General features: G+C 34.1%; 1 protein-coding gene across 2 annotated transcripts in view; it reads right to left on the bottom strand.

Moving 5' to 3' along the window:
• NCAM2 (neural cell adhesion molecule 2) overlaps positions 1 to 16,795 on the bottom strand; it is a 506,926-nt gene that overhangs the window by 170,159 nt on the left and 319,972 nt on the right. For both annotated transcript variants that reach the window (XM_087861739.1, XM_087861738.1), the window contains exon 6: positions 3,583 to 3,700. In XM_087861739.1, coding sequence (XP_087717865.1) covers positions 3,583 to 3,700 — 118 coding nt within the window. The remainder of the gene's footprint in view (positions 1 to 3,582; positions 3,701 to 16,795) is intronic.

The raw sequence follows: 16,795 nt of genomic DNA, 5'->3' as shown, positions 1-16,795 counted from the left end.
GCAGCAAAATCAACAATAGCCGAATTATGGAAAGAGCCCAAATATCCATCAACTGATGAATGGATAAAGAAATTGGATAAAGAAATACCACAATGGAATACACACACACACACACACACACACACACACACACACACACACACACTGGAATATTACTCAGCCATCAAAAACAATCAAATCTTGCCTTTTGCAACGATGTGGATGGAATTAGATTATATTATGCTAAGCAAAATAAGTCAGTCAGAGAAAGACAAATACCATATGATTTCACTCCTGTGTAGAATTTAAGACACAAAACACATTAACATAGGGGGGAAAAGAGAGAAAGAGGCAAACCATAAAACAGACTCTTAACTACAGGGAACAAACTGAGGGTTGCTGGAGGGGCGGGGAGGGGGAAGGGTTAAATGGGTGATGGAGATTACGGAGGGCTCTTTTTATCATAAGCACCGGGTATTATATGTGAGTGATGAATCTCTAAAATTCTACACCTGAAACTAATATTATACCATATGTTAACTAACTAGAATTTAAATAAAATGAAACAAGATAATATTACAAGAAAAAAATTAAAAATATTTGAAGAAGGGGTGCCTGGGTGACTCATGCAGTTAAGCATCTGCCTTCAGCTCAGCTCATGATTTCTGAGTCCTGGGATCAAGCCCTACATCAGGCTCTGCACTCAACAGGGAGCCTGCTTCTCCCTCTCCCTCTGCCCCTCCCCCAACTCGTGCTCATGCAGGAGCGTTCTCTGTCTCTCTTTCTCTCTAATAAATAAATAAATAAATAAATAAATAAATAAATAAAATCTTTAAAAAATATATTTGAACTGGACAAAAAATGGAACTGTGGCATAGTAAAATTAGTAAGGTGCAAAGTATTATTTAAAGGGAAAAATGTATGCTTATATTAGAAAAGTATAAATGATTGAAATCAATGACATAAGTATCCATTTAAGCCACTAAAAAAGAAGAGAATATTAAACACAAAGTAAATAAAAGGAAGACAATAATAAAAATAAAAGCAAAAAATCAATGAACTAGAATTTAGAAAAACAAAATAGAAAATAGTTGAAAAAAAAGCTGATCATTGAAAAGATCACTCTTTCCAAAAACTTATATCTAGACTGATCAGGATGGAAAAGAGAGCAGAACAAATAACCAGTTACCAGGTTATCAGGATGAGAAAGGGAAGATCAATATAGATAATGCACAAATTATAATAAGAGAATACTGTAAATGACTTTATGCTAGTAAGAACAACTGAAATGAAATGGACAAATTGCTGGAAATATATTTATATATATATCACCAGAGACCACTAGAGACAAAGACATAGTACTGGTCTAGATCTATGAAAGAACTTGAAATTGTAATTAAACCTTTACACAAGAGAAGTCCTAGCACAAGCTGTTTCACTGGAAAATTTTCCAAATAATTAAGTAAAAAATAATAAGCATTATATATACACTTTTCTGGAAAACAAAAGAGGAAACCCTTCCCGAACTCATTCTATGAGGTCAGTATTTCTCTGATCCCAAACAAGTCAAGAATAAGAACACAAAAATAAGACAATCTCTCTCATAATGGCGTAGGAAAAATTTCCACAAATTATAAGCATAATGACTGCAGCAATACTTAAAAAGGGCAATACAGCATAATCAAGTGGCTTCAGTTCAAGGAATGCGAAACTGCTTGAACATTTGAAAATCAACGGGATTCACTGATTAGTGGGCCATTGATAAAAATCCGTAGAGTATTCTCAACAGATGTAGAAGAAGCATTTGAATGGGACCAAAGTAGAGATATGTTAGAGCAGCTGCTTTTATTTCCACTTTGGCTTCCATGTCACCAAGTGCTCCTGATTCTCTTTGTGAAAACTTATTTTTCCCACTGTTTGGTCCTCAACTATTTTCTTTATTGGCTTCATTCATATCCCTTGGCTATATTATCTCTGTGCAACAGGTAGTCTGGGTCTTTCTCGTTGGACTGCTGCCCTATATTACCTAATGATTATGGGATTTTTTTTTTCTTTTAGCAAGGATAACATGCTTATATCTACATATGTCAAAAGAAAAACTTCCCTCTAATACTAATTTTAACTTTGTCAATGTCACTATCATATACTCCCGTTCTCCCATATATATTAAATATTCACAGAATAGAACAATTATTATTTACACTGTTAAAGGAAGAACCCAAACATATGCCACATGAAGATATAAAGATTTAAATGACTTAACTATATTAGCCTCTGAATTTGATTTATTCTAGCCTGTATGATAATTATGTTTCCACTTAAATATGAGAATTTTGAACAAATGTTGAACTTTAAGACAGAAATCTAAACAGAAGGAAGTCTCTCTGGAAAGATAAAATGATGAGAATGAGATTCCAGAACAAAATTTGTTCATTGTAATGAATGATCCAAGAGCTTTTCTGGGCTGCAATTAGATGTAACATTGACTCTTAAGGATACAAACCAGAAACCAGAAGTCTCTGAGATACATGATCATTATCTGGGGTGAATATGTTAATGTTTGATGTGTAATCCTTCAGAAAATACCAACAGTATGTCACAAAGTAATTAATGTTTGCAAAGAACATCTATTTACCTTATTTGAAGAAATATCTTGTTTATTGCTACCTGCTGTATTAAACAGATAAAGGTTTGAAAGGAACAGAATATCAGTCAGTGCTTGGGAAGTAAAAGAAAAAAGGGAACTGGATTGCAATTATTCTTCTTAAAATAGTTAAAAAAAAAAAAAACCTAATCCTCACTATGGCTACTTTTGGCCAATTTGGATATATTTCTAATTGTTTTCTTGTGATTATTATTGGCCTATGAAGTGTAGAAGAGATTCTATAAATATCTGTAGCTATACTTGAATGGTAACCTGAATTAATAACTAACATGTATTTATAAGATGGTCCATTTGTAAAGTTACATTGTCTCCCTTTTAACAGAGCCACAACCTAAAAGAATGAAATGTGTTGATATCTGTTTGATGTTAATAGAAGTCAAGTGACATTTAAAAATTCTATAGAAATATATAAAAGTAAACTGTCAAAGAACAGATTTAGAATAGAGTTTATTCACTTAGTGAAGTAAGCTTTTTAAAATTGACATTATATTTATAGAAATTAGACTGTACATAATTAGCATTTTTTCCTGGATAATATGGTACATAAATAAAATATACAATTACATTCTAATAAAATACGATTTTTATACACATACAATGGTGATGCCATTAGTACTAGCATTCCTATTTCTAGGTACTCTCTAGCAGCAACATAAATGTGGTTGAATCGGTCATTGGGCTTCTGGGCCCATTTTGGCCAGAAACATGCCTTGTACAAGAATAACCAGTGCGATGGGTGTAGCCTTTGACTTGGGTTAAATCACTCTGTTAATCTCTTTAACAATTTAATCTAACCAATTTAAATGAAAACAAAACCACCATAACTTTTTAATAAAATTCAAAAGAATGTTTTTATTCTTGATAAAATAAGATCAGAAATCTTTTTCCAGGAGATTGATTCTGGACACAAGCCAGAAGGATGTGTATGCGTAACCTACCTGTACCAGGAGATGGAGGGCTCAGGAGAGCCAGAGGCCCTGCACGATAAGGTCATCTCTTCTCCTCTCTCCGCTGTGGCATTAAAAGATCTCTGAGGCATTGTGATTGCTGGCGGCACTAAAAAAAGAGATGAACATAGATTAAATAGAGATGAAAAACATTTCATCAACACCATGTGACTTTCTTACAACTACTTTTTTGTTGTTGTTGTTGTTGTTGCTAAAATGCTAAGCTTTAGAACTTGATTGCTTACTTCTGTCCTTACATCAATAGGATGGACTTGGTTTAACAGTAAAATGACTTTAAGACCACTGATCTGCCTTCCAATGTACAATAATTAGATAATTCACTCTAATGTTATTTTACTATTCTAATCTATCAAACTAGACTCAATGAGAAACTAGACATTTTAACAAATTTATATATATATATATATATATATATATATACACACTTTTATGAAATATTTCTCACAAAAACAGACAATATCGCCCTGACTGACATCAACACTGAGATCTACTTGGAGCATAAATGGATTTCCTATTTGGGTTCTCATTGGTATATGTAATTGTATAAGCAATCATTCACTGCTTCAAGACAGGGCTTTCAAATTAGGTGTCAAACTATAATGTTCCTTCTGATTAACTGCACTTAATTTCTTCACACAACTATAGAACATTTTATGAAGAGAAACTGCTCAAGCCATAGAGGGCATGAAATAGATTTTCATGAACAATTCAATTTTAAAATTAAGCTTCCCCAATTTCTAACTAATTACATTGCAAAAACTGTATATGCTGCACATTTTGGACATGTTGAAACTGTTACTAAAATGTACTGTTTGCAATAAACAAATCAATAGCATCCATAATAGATGCTAAATTTCAAACTACAGCATAAATTTTTATTTAATGCACATTTTTATGATTTTCAATTGACTACAACAAAATGATATTCCTAAAATTAATTATATTAATAGAATTGTTTTTTATATATCCTAAACAACATGACCAGACAGGCATTTATAAGTGTGATAATAATTAAATATCTCTACAATAGCATTCAGGTCAGCATTGATGCTGTATTATTGCCATTGATGGTGGGGGTAGGAACTGATATGTATCTTAGCAATTAAGCACAAGAAATCAAGTTTCTGCCTTTATGAATTTAGATACAAGGGACATGATCTGACATGCTGTCTCTAAAGTAACATAATAATTACAAGTATTACAATAAGATAGACTGTTTTTCAGACATTAACTCTGCATTTTAAGTACACTGAAATTTGACTTTCTGTACCTTGTTTTACTTCTTTTGTAATTATAGAAAAGAGTATTTTAATCAAAATGTAATGCCTTTCATTTTGTTATAATAAATGTCATTGTAATAGCACAATGACTATTTTTATTACAACAATAAATATATTTAACCCATTAGATAATTATAATGAAAATGAACTCTTCAATAGAAATGATCTCTGTAGTATTTGTGTAAATAGAAACACTTCAAAATGGAGAATCACATGCTCCACTTCTTGTCCTATTATTTTTACTAACTGAAACAAATTACTTATTCTTTATAATAATTTTCTATAGAGTAAACTGCATATGCTGGATGATCGGTAAGAATTGACAAATCTTAACGCTTACATTTTATGATACAGTGACTCTGCTCATGAAATGTGCACTCTTACTTACAGTGTGGATTTGTCGAACAATATTACTATTGCATATTTATATGGTACTTTGAAGAGTAATTCCAGAACTATTCTGAAGAATAATTGTGTTCAAAACCTGCAAAGGTGTTCACTAGTTCTGATGCCAAGATATTCAGGGAATTTGTTAGCCACTGTTTAGACTATAGAGCATTTTTATGTGTATTACCTTGTTGGTTCTAAATTTGCTATTGAGTTAGATTAAATAATTCTAAAAAGGATTACAATTATATTTCATCCAAATTTCTTGCTACCTCATAAGACCCACATCTAGTATATTTTTCTACTCTAATTCTTAAAAATACTTTTCTTTTGTTTGACTATATCTGAAATATCTAGTTTTAATAACTTCACAAAAACATATTCTATATATGTGAAGTAGTCAATGTTTTCTGGTAAGTTTCAGTTTTCATTCTTTAGCTTTAAGAAACATGAGAATGTGGAGGGAGGTAACTCCAGAACTCTGACTGAAACGGAGGTTTTGATCCAACTTCATGTTATAATTACCCTCACTGGCTGCTCAGGCACCAAAGATCTCACTTATTTGACAGCTTAATTCCTTTAATCAACAATGGCATCCAGCAGTCCCACATGCCTTTTGTGTCTTGCAGTTTTCCTCCACATATTATCCCTTAAACATTTCTCAGAAGATGAAGAACATAGTATTAACTATGGAATACTCTTGTGGTTCAAATTGACCACCACCAATAAGCCCTCCAAATTTACTCCGGATAAGGGTAACAACCTCCCCACCCCCAAATCACCACCACTGTCGGGAGAGCTACTCTTTCATAACTCAATGATTAATCAGATCTGGCCAAAATATATATCATCAAATAAATTTACATGTATATCCTCTATCTGCCAGAAGACTACTAAAATTAAGACTCATGGTCCTTTCTTATTTACTTTTCCTTGTGACACTTAGAAATTAGCATAAGTGAGGATTCGAGAAAGATGGTAGAATAGTAAGCACCAGGCATCTGTCTTCCCATCTGGGCAGCAATTACAGAATCTGTCTAATGTGACTGTCTTGGATCTCTGGAGTCTACTGAAAGTTTGCCGCTTCCAGGGGAAGACATGGAAGGTGAATTGCAAGCAAGGTCTCAAAAAGGTATTCGTACAACCATGTTCATAGCAGCATTACTCGCAATATTTTATGATTGAAAGCAACCCATATGTGCATCAATGCATAAAGGAATATTATTCAGCTTTAAAAAGAAAGTTAATTCTGACATATACTACATACGGATGAACCTTGAAGATGCTATACTAAGCAAAATGAACCAGTCAAGAAAGACAAACACTCTTATGATTCCGCTTACTATGCACTTAGAGTAGTCAAAATTATAGAGACAGAAAGTAGAATACATTTTGATTAAAATTCTTGACCTTCCCCTCCCAACAGTACCTTATCCCTTTTCTCCTTAACCACTTAATTAATTGCTTGCAATTTTATGCAAATAATAACACACAGTTTTTTATGTTTCCTTTTTCTTTTACAAAATATACCCTTTTCTGTACCGTGCTTCTTTTCTCAAACTAATAATACATGTAAGAGATACATTTATGTTATTACATAGAGAACTTCTTCACTCCTGTTCAAATTACACAGTTTTCTACCCTGTGGATAAACAATTGGACATGTGTTATGTCACCTGAGAATATCCAAATATTCATCTATTATGATCTTTATCTACTGCAATCAATGCTCCAGTTAATTATCTAGAAGTAAAATTGATATGTCAAAGAGTAAATGCATATATAATTTTGACTGAAGAGGACTAAATCAAATTGCCCTCAGTGGTCATTACACAATTTTCAACTCCAACTATGGATTATTTTTATAACCAGAAAAAAATATTTAATGAACAAATAAGAAAATAAAACAATAAAAGTTGAAATTAATAATTTTCAGATAATTTCCTAAAGTTAATTCATAGCTGACTGTCTATAAGCATTTGAACCCTTACTAAAGAACATCCAAGTGAAAAATTGCTGTTGGAAGCATGAAAAGCACTATTTTGATTTTCTTCTTGTTTCCTCAGTTAAGAGGTGATAACTAAATAAAAGACTAAAGTTAATATAGAAGATACTTCGGGACAAAATTTAAAAAAAAATTCTGAAAGTCTTGGACATGTTGAGGGATACTTTCACGATTAAGCATGGCCATTTTCATGCTTTTTTGAGTACATTCTATGATTAACAATATTCTATAGTACTCCAAGTATGTTTCAAAAACCTCAGAAGTCCTCAACACCCCTTCAGGTGGTCTTATGATGCCTTCCCTTTACCAACCACATATCTGTGTGAATATGGATTTCTCCCACAAAATGAATGTTTTTAAAACTTCTCATTTCAATGCCTAATATGATATACATATGATATATATAAATAGGCATAACCCACATCAACAAAACCTTGAGGAGTCCCCAATAATTTTACTAATATGAAGAGTTCTAAGGCAAAATCTTTTGATGTCACCTTCAGTACAAAATGAGATAGAACACAATTTGGTAATTCAAATGAGCCTTTAAAAAGAAGTCTTATAAAACTGCCAAGAAAAGTAATTTAAAATCAAAGCCATAGTGTATGTTTATAATTAACCTTAATGTGTAAGGTTTCAGAACACATTCCTAGAGAGTTACTAATGATCACTTTTTTTCTTTAAGATTATTTATTTGAGAGAGAGAGAATGAGCAGAGGGGAGGGACAGAGAGAGAAAGAGAGAAGGAGACCTCCCTGCTGAACAAGGGGCCCAAGGGCAGCTGCGTGGGGCTCAATTCCAGGACCCTGAGATCATGATCTAAGCTGAAGGTGGACGCTTAACTGACTGAGCCTCCCAGGAGCCCCAGTAATGATCACTTTTGAAAAATTCTGGAGAAGTGAATCTGTTGGGAAGTTTGATCAGTTGGAGGATTTCAGGACTGATCTTGGTGGCATAGAGTAGGCAATAGGCTTTATTTGGGTGGTCCTTGGACAGGTTGCGTAAGAGGGTGAATTCTTCCTAGCAGGAGACCTTCCAGAGACCGTATGTGTGGGAAGGGGCACCACGTAAAGGGGAGGAGGGCAAGAAAACTCCTAGGAGAGGCAGATTGGAGAAGGAGACTTGTGTGTCTAAGTGACAGCACTCCGCAGCACAGCAGGAGAACTCCAGAGGGCAGCAGTGGCTTGGGCTGGCCCAGAGTTTGTCTGTGTACAGCTAGCAGAAGGTGGGTGCACTTCGGCAAGGTGTGCAAAACACGTGGATTCTAGGTGGTTAAAATATGCATATTTTGACTACATTTAAAACAATAGATGTGTAAAAATTTGACTTGGGCGCTAATGAAGTTTTGAGCTAATGGCTCCAGCATGCTAGGAAGACGAAAACAGCATGAGGACTAAAATAGGAGGAGAGGGTTCTTCTTTGGCTCATTTATATAACAAGACTGAAGGTAATGCTGACAAAAATGTTGGGAGGAAAGGGTTATCCTTGTATTAAAAACTGTTCAGTTTACTATAATCTTAATAGATACCAGAACAAATCATCAAATGGTCATATAGCTCACAATTTGGGGAAGTTACTGTTACATGTTTTTTTTTAAAAGAACAAATTTTATAAGAACAATATCATTTCCATCTGTGATAGACTGCCAGAAAGAAAGAGTTGCAGCCTCTTCTTTTTTCCCCTATTAAGTCCTTTAATGTTGCCCCACTTACTAAAGTAGATATATACGTTCTTAAATACACTCCTGTCAAAAGTTAGTAAGTAGGCTGAGCTATCCTAAAGTCTGAGCTAAACGTTTAGAACCACACTAGAATGACAAATTGAGTATCAATCAATAATTCTGCTGCTGTAAAGAATTTCAGTTAATATCTTTATTGGAAAGATAATCATTTTGAGTTTTAAAAAAAGAACAAAAAAATCCTGATCATATACATGTCAAGAGTTTAAAAATAATATTACAGATTTCCAGTTCTGGGTTAATAAGAGTAACCCCAATACATCCTGTCTGTGTCACTTAATTCTTCCCTAACACTAGGACAGCACACAGGGACAATCTCTTTGAAGATTCTGAAATGTAAAAAGTAGCAGGCCTATCATTACTCAAAAAATATCAGAATTTGAAATACTATAAGGAAAGCTGTGGGGGAAAAAATACTTTTTTTTTTTTCTTCAGAACCCTTTGCCTAGACTGAATGCAGCTGGAAACCCTGAAAAAAGAATCAACATGGCCCAACAGAGATCCAGAGAAGTCTTCTACTTCGGTCTCAGGGAGCAGAAGAGATCCCCCGGCATAGCAGCAGGATCCTGCAAGTGCCTGAGTCTCTGAAGGAAGACATTATTCTGCATCAGTCAGAAGAGCCGAGGTCCCAAGAAGGTAAGGGAAATCCCACTGCGTTCCTCCTTCTCTTTCCTCCAGCTAGTACGCCCTCAATAAGGGCACATCTGTGGCAGTGAGGGGTAGATAAAACCCCAGTTTTAACTTGTTTTTATTTTATTTTTATTTTTTTAAACCCTAGTTTTTAGTCCAAGGGACTGTAAACTGGAGACTTGCAGAACAGGAAAGCATGGGAGGCATCACAGAGTAGAAAGGCTTAGGAAAGTAACTGCATCAAGTTATTCATGAAATCTTGGGCTCAGCTCTGAGCTGTGTATTTGTAGATCTGATCTTAAACAGTACCAAGACTTTGAGAATTGAGCTAAGAGCTAAAGCACCACACAGGTACTGAAATGGCCATTGATACACATACATACAGATCTGAAAATACGGTAAAGGTTTTGAAAATGTAACTAATTTTAATCCACAACCCACAGAAATCTGGTCACAATATGTGGCCTGAATTTGGACAGATTGTTTGGGAAAATAAAAATATCAGCATCACAATCAAGTTGCTAAAAGCTAAAGCCATACAAATACAAAAAAATGTATCAGTTACAGGAAAACAATAATTCAAATAACTGTAGGTTTCTTATCAGAAACCATGGAGGCCAAAAGTGGTGAAACAATATTTTTAAAGTGTCATGAAGAGAGATAATGTCAGAATAAAGGTCTATGTCCAGCAAAAATATCCTTCAGAAATGAGGGTAAAATAAAGACATTATCATTCTCAGATAAAAGACAATTAATGAAACTTCTGCCAGAAGATTTGATCCTAAAATAACTGGAAAAGGAAACTCTTCAGGAAAAAGAGGAATTTTATTAGAGGAAACTTCAGGGATGAAGAAAGAGCAAGAGAAATGGTAAATATCTTTGTAAAAATATGTTTAATGATTGAAGTAGAACATTGAGTATAGGGGTTTTCAATTAATGCAGGTATAATACAGAAGACAACTAAGACAAAGAAGAAAGCGATATAAGGACCTAGATGGTGCTATAGTTTCTACATTTCAACTGAAACAGTAAAATATTGGTTCCAAAATACAGAGGCATATTGTAATCACAATAGCAATGGGAAAAAATAGCACAGATATAGCCCAAACCACAACAGATAAAATAATGTTCACATAATCCAGAAGAAGGCAGGGGAGAGGAAATAGAAGAATGGGAAACAGAAAACACTGAAAACAAATCAAACCCATGTGATGTTCAGGTAAAAGATTGAATACTTAATTTCCAAGCTTGGGAACAAGTAAGGAAGTCCCCACTCAACACTCCTAATTAACATCATTCTGTAGGCCAACACAGTACTAAGCAACAAATAAGAATAAAAAGCAGACAATTGGAAAGGAAAAAATAATTTTTTTCCAATTTGCAGATGCATTGTTGTCTTCACTACACATCCAAAAATCTACAAAAGCATTGCTAGAACTAATAAATACACCTAACACGGTCACAAGATAGAAGAAAAACACACAAAAAATCAGATTTATGAATACATACTTGCAATGAACAATTAAATATATATTAATATATATTTATATTTACAAATATTCATATTATATTTAATGGTTTATTAAGAATATAAAATCATATACAATAGCTCCAAAATATAACACTTAGGTGTTAATCAAACAAAATTCATGTATGGCATCTGAATGCTAAAAATTACAAACAGATTAAAGTGAAAAAAAAGCCTTAATAAATGAAGAGACATACCATTCATATATTTGTAGACTCAACATTGAAAAAAATGTGATATTTCAAAATTGCTATCAAGACTCTACACAATTCTAATTAAAATCCCAGCAGTATATCATTTTGTAGACAGAATTATTCTAAAGTTTAAGTGGAAGGCAAAGAAACTAGAATTTACAAAAGGTTTTTTTAAAAGAAGAACAAAGTCATAGAAATCATACTTTCTGATTTTAAGGAGTGAGTACAGCTATGCATTGGGGAAGCACAATAATGGTGCAGGGATAGGTGCATAGATCAGTGGAACAGAAAAGAAAGTCCAGATATAGACTCCTATGATACAGCCAATGTTTCAAAATTTTAGTTTACGAAGTGCAAAGGCATTTCAATGGAGAAATGATAGTGTTTTAGCAATGGTTTTTAAATAACTAGATATCCATATGCAAATGCATGAAACTGAGGATGGAATTTATCCCTCATACAAAACTGAGCCCCAAATGATTCAAAGACCTAACCTGAAAACATAAAAGCATAAAACTTTTACAAGAAAATTTGGGAGAAAAATCTTTGTGACTTGGGGCTAAGTGAAGAGTTCTTAGACATGACACCAAAAGAATGGTCCATAATAGAAAATGATTAATACTTGGACTTCTTTAAAACTAAAGTTAAGGGGCTGGGTGTCTCAGTCATTTGGCATCTGCCTTCGGCTCAGGTTGTGGTCCCATGGTCCTGGGATCAAGCCCCATGTTGGGTTCTCTGCTCTGCGGGGAGCCTGCTTCTCCCTCTCCTCCCCACTCATGCTCTCTGTCACTATTTCTGTCTGTCCCTCTCTCAAATAAATAAAAAAAAATCTTTAAAAAAAATAAAATAAAACTAAAGTTAAAAGGCTTTGCTTTCTGAATTACTCTGTTAAGGGAATGAAAAGATCAGCCATAGCATGGGAGAGAGTACTTGTAAATCACATCTCTGAGCAAGGAATTGTATCTGAAATATGTAAAGACAATAAATTCAACAATAAGAAAAAAAGTGCAAAAGAAGTGAACAGACATCACTAAAGAGGCTGTCTGGAGAGCAAAACTGCACTTAGAGAAGTTGTAAGGAACCCTAACACTGTAATGAAAAAAAATAATCTAATTAGAACATGGGTACAGACATTGCAAAGAGACATTTCACTGATGAGGATATACAGATACAGGAATGAGAAACAAGCACATGAAAAGGTATGCACTCTCATTGGCCACTGCATAAAGCCATGGCAATACATTGCAGAAATGCACATTAAAACCACAGAGATTTCACTGCACACCTATTTTGATGTGTAGCATTAAAAACAAAAAATCAAAAACTGACAATATCAAGCACTGGTGAGAATGAGAGGCAACTTGACTTCTTACACATTACTAGAAAGATTTCAAAATTATACAGCCATTGTGGAAAATGATTTTGCTGTTTCTCATGAACTTAAAAAACATGCACTTACCTTACAGCCCTGCAACCCAACTCCTGCGAATTTATCCTAGATAAGGTTAGATTTTAGAGGGCTCCACTTATATGACATTCTTGAAAAGACAAAATTATAGTGAAGGAAAGCGAGTGGTGGCTGTGCGGGGCTTAGAGGTTGTAGAAAGATGCAACTTCAAAGGGGAAAAATAAAAGTGTTTGGGGATGATGGAATAATTCTGTTCACTAATTGTGGTGGTGGTGGTTACATGAATCTATGCTTACATTAAAATTCATCAAACTATACAGTAAAAATTTAAAAAACCCTAAATTTTACTATATGTTAATATAAATCAAACATGCAAACTTTTAAAAAATTTACATGGTCAGGTTTTAAAAAATTATAATTATATTAGAAATACTATAATTGTATAACATAAATAATGGTGTTATTTAATTTATAATTAAGTGCATAATGATTATCCACCAGATTCAATAAGGTGATCTACTAAAACAGTCCACGACTCCTGAACAAGTCAGTTCCTCATTGTTTAGAAGCAGGAAAATCTCAGAAATTTCCCAGTCTGAGGGAGTCTTGACTCATGTTCAAGGTGTGCTTGTTTCTACTTTACTTTATCAAAGTGCTCGCTTCGGCAGCACATATACTTTACTTTATCAAATTCCTTCCCTTTCTTTAACTCATTACTCTGATCTGCCAAATGAACTCTGAAAATCCCTTTACTTCTTGCTGCTCTTTGTTATCTATCATGAACTGCAAATTCCACAGCTTCTATAGTCTTCCTGTTCATGACACATAGACTTGTTGGCCTAGAATGTTGGCCATGTTTCAGTTCACGCTGTGGCTCTCTCAGAGTAGCTTTGTGATACCCTGCTATCAACAGTCCAGTGTCAAAACTGAAGTACAATTAATCAACAAAAATAAATTAATTTCAAAGCAAAATGTGTGGGCAACATAGGCAGAAAATGAGATTTAGACATAGATATGTAGAGACAAAATGATTTTGAATTCAGAACAGAACGGAACACAGCAATATTTTGAGGTCAGGATTTAGGTATGAGTGAGCAACATCACATTAAACAAAACATACTGCTAACATTATTCAAATCCTTATCATTCTCTGTAGAATTTTGTTTACTACATTAAAATATTATATACAAGAATGTCAGTTTCCAGCCAAGATGTAGAAAGAGGCACCCAATTTATCCTAAGTAAAAGAACCAAGAAATCGGACATACTGTACAAAACAAGTTTCCAAGGCACTATGAATCAATCAACAAAGCAGTCAACAGTGATCTCTGAAATAAAAAAGGAAATGAGTGTGTCCTACTACTGCCTCAGCTAATTGTCTAGAGAGAGTTTCTAAGCTGCAGTAGAGGGAGGAGGAGCCCAGTTGGAGTCTAGAAGTCTCCCTGAATTGAGGCAGGGAAGGCAGTCAGAGGAAGCAAAGTTCACAGGACAGAGTGTCAGACAGGAGATGGGTGCGCAAGGAAGACTTTCTGAGATCTGCAGTGAGTTTCCCTGGGGTCTGCACGTACGTCTATGAGAAGAAACTACTGAGGCCAGGGAGAGAACTTCCAAAAAAATTCAGGAGAAACAATTTACAAAGCTCAAACAGAGAAACAAATAGTTTTTATTCCCATGAGCCAGAATTAAAAAAAAAAAAAAGAGAGAGAAAAAACAAAACAAAAGCACCTCATAAAATATGTCAAATAAGGAATTTAGAAAGATTTTACCTCAAGAGTGAGGCAACATTAGCTCTGGACTATTTTGATCCCACCTAACAAAACTTAAAAGCGTGAACTGAAAGGATGAAACTGTATCCAAGTAATTCATCTGCATTCCCGAAAAAGACCTAAAATAAATAGAAATATATTCAGCACAGTAAAGGAGTAAACTCCACAAATTCTGGCATCCAATTTAAAATTATTCACCATGAAAAGAAGCAGGAACTATGAGACATGATGAGGAAAAAAAAAAATACATTCAACCATAAGTGACCCAGAAATGGCACAGATGATAGAATTAGCAGACAAGAACATCAAAGCAGTTACTATAACTGCATTCCATATGTTCAAGAATCTAGAGCAAAGACTGATCATGTTACAGACTTAGAAGATATTGAAAAAATCCAATTTACACATATTAAAGCTACAGTGTTTGAAGGCAAAATACACAGGACAGGATTAATGGTAGATTAAACACTGCAGAAGAAAAGATAACTTGAAAGAAGTAATAGAAACCATCTAAAAAGTAATACATCAAGAAAAAAAAAAGGACTGAAAGAAAATGAACAGAACATCTGAGAGATGTGGGGTAAGTTCAGGTGGTCTAGGCTATGTGAACTTGGAGTTCCAAAGGAGTGTGCGATGGAAAGCAATATGTAAAGATCTACTGGCTGAAAGATTTCCAAATCTGATAAAGATTATAATCCGAGTGCGTCAAAAAGACCCAAGTACAAGAATAATGACGAAAACTACACCAAGGTATATCATATCCAAATTGCTTAAAACAAACGATAAAGAGAACAATCTTCAAGAATCTAGGAGAAATGGTGGGTGGGTACTTTAGGTACAGAAGCACAAAACAAAGATGAGAGCAGACTTTTCATCTGAAATAACTCTGGCCAAAGGTAATGGCTCAGAATTTTTAAGGTACTTAAAGAAAAAAAACAAAAAACAAAAAACTTTCAATTTAGAATTCTATACTCAGCAAAATTTTATTTTTAATATGAAGGCAAATGAAGATTTTTCTCAAATATACAGTAGGTGAAGTAAATCATCACTAGCAGACCTGCCCTGTAAGAAATGCTAAAGGAAGTCATTCAGGCATTTGGGAAGTGATACCAGATGGAAATCTGCATATACACAAAATAATGAAGAACTCTAGAAATGGTAACAATGTGGATACATATAAAAGTTTTGCTTTCCTTATTAAGGTCACCTTAAGAGCTCATTGGCAGTTTAAACAACTATATATACATATATACACATATATATATATATACACACACAGACACACATGTTTATATTATTATATATTATATATATTTATATATATATGGAGAGAGAGAAAGAGAAAAGTGGTAGTAGAGAATAATGTCCCCTTCCTCTGTAAAGATGACAATTCCATCAATGCCATAAACCCAGCCATTTATAAATATGTCAAGTTAAATGGCAAAGGAAATTTGCAGATAATAATTAAGATTATAAAGATTAAATGGGAAAACTATCCTAGATAATCCAGGTGAGATCACTTGCATGAGCCCTTCAAAGCAGAGAACTCTTTCTAGTTGAAATACAAAACAGAAGAGAGAAGGAGATGCAGCAGAAGGGAAAGTCAGAAATACTCCAAGTATGGGAAGGATTGACTACACCATTGCTGGCACAGGAACAAGAAGCCTGCATGTAAGGACCAGAGATGCCCCTCAAAACCAGGACAGCCTCCTCTGGGTGATACCTAGAAAGGAATTAGAACCTCAGTCCTACAACAAAAAGAGGACAAATTCTGCCAACAACCTGAATATTAGAAGAGATTCTTCCTCAGAGTCAGTAGCAAGGAGCATAATCCCATAAATACCTTGATTGTGGACCTGTGATACGCTGAGCAGATCCTAGCCGAGCCTACGTGGATTTCTGATCTACAGAAACTGTGAAGTAATAAACCTGTGTTATTTCAAGCCACCAAATGTATGGTAGTTTGTTATCACCAATGGAAAACTAATACAGGGTTTATAATTTATACAGATGCGAAACATACGATGACAATTACACAAAAGCTGAAAAGGAATACTGTTACTCAATGTGTGAAGAGTATAATATCACTTGATGAAGGACTGTGAAAATCAACTACTAAAATAACATAGCAATGATTTATAGTTAATGAGCCAAGATAGAAAATTAATTGATCAATAAAAAATACTCCAAAAAATCTAAAGGAGGCATAAATAGAAGAAATGAACAAAGAACAGATAAGATATATAG

Source organism: Ursus americanus, chromosome 4, assembly GCF_024610735.1.
Source record: "Ursus americanus isolate L20-20 chromosome 4, mUrsAme1.1.p, whole genome shotgun sequence".
Classification (NCBI taxonomy): Eukaryota; Metazoa; Chordata; class Mammalia; order Carnivora; family Ursidae; genus Ursus; species Ursus americanus.
The sequence above is the reverse complement of the archived record's forward strand: the minus strand, read 5'-3'. Positions and strand labels throughout refer to the sequence as shown.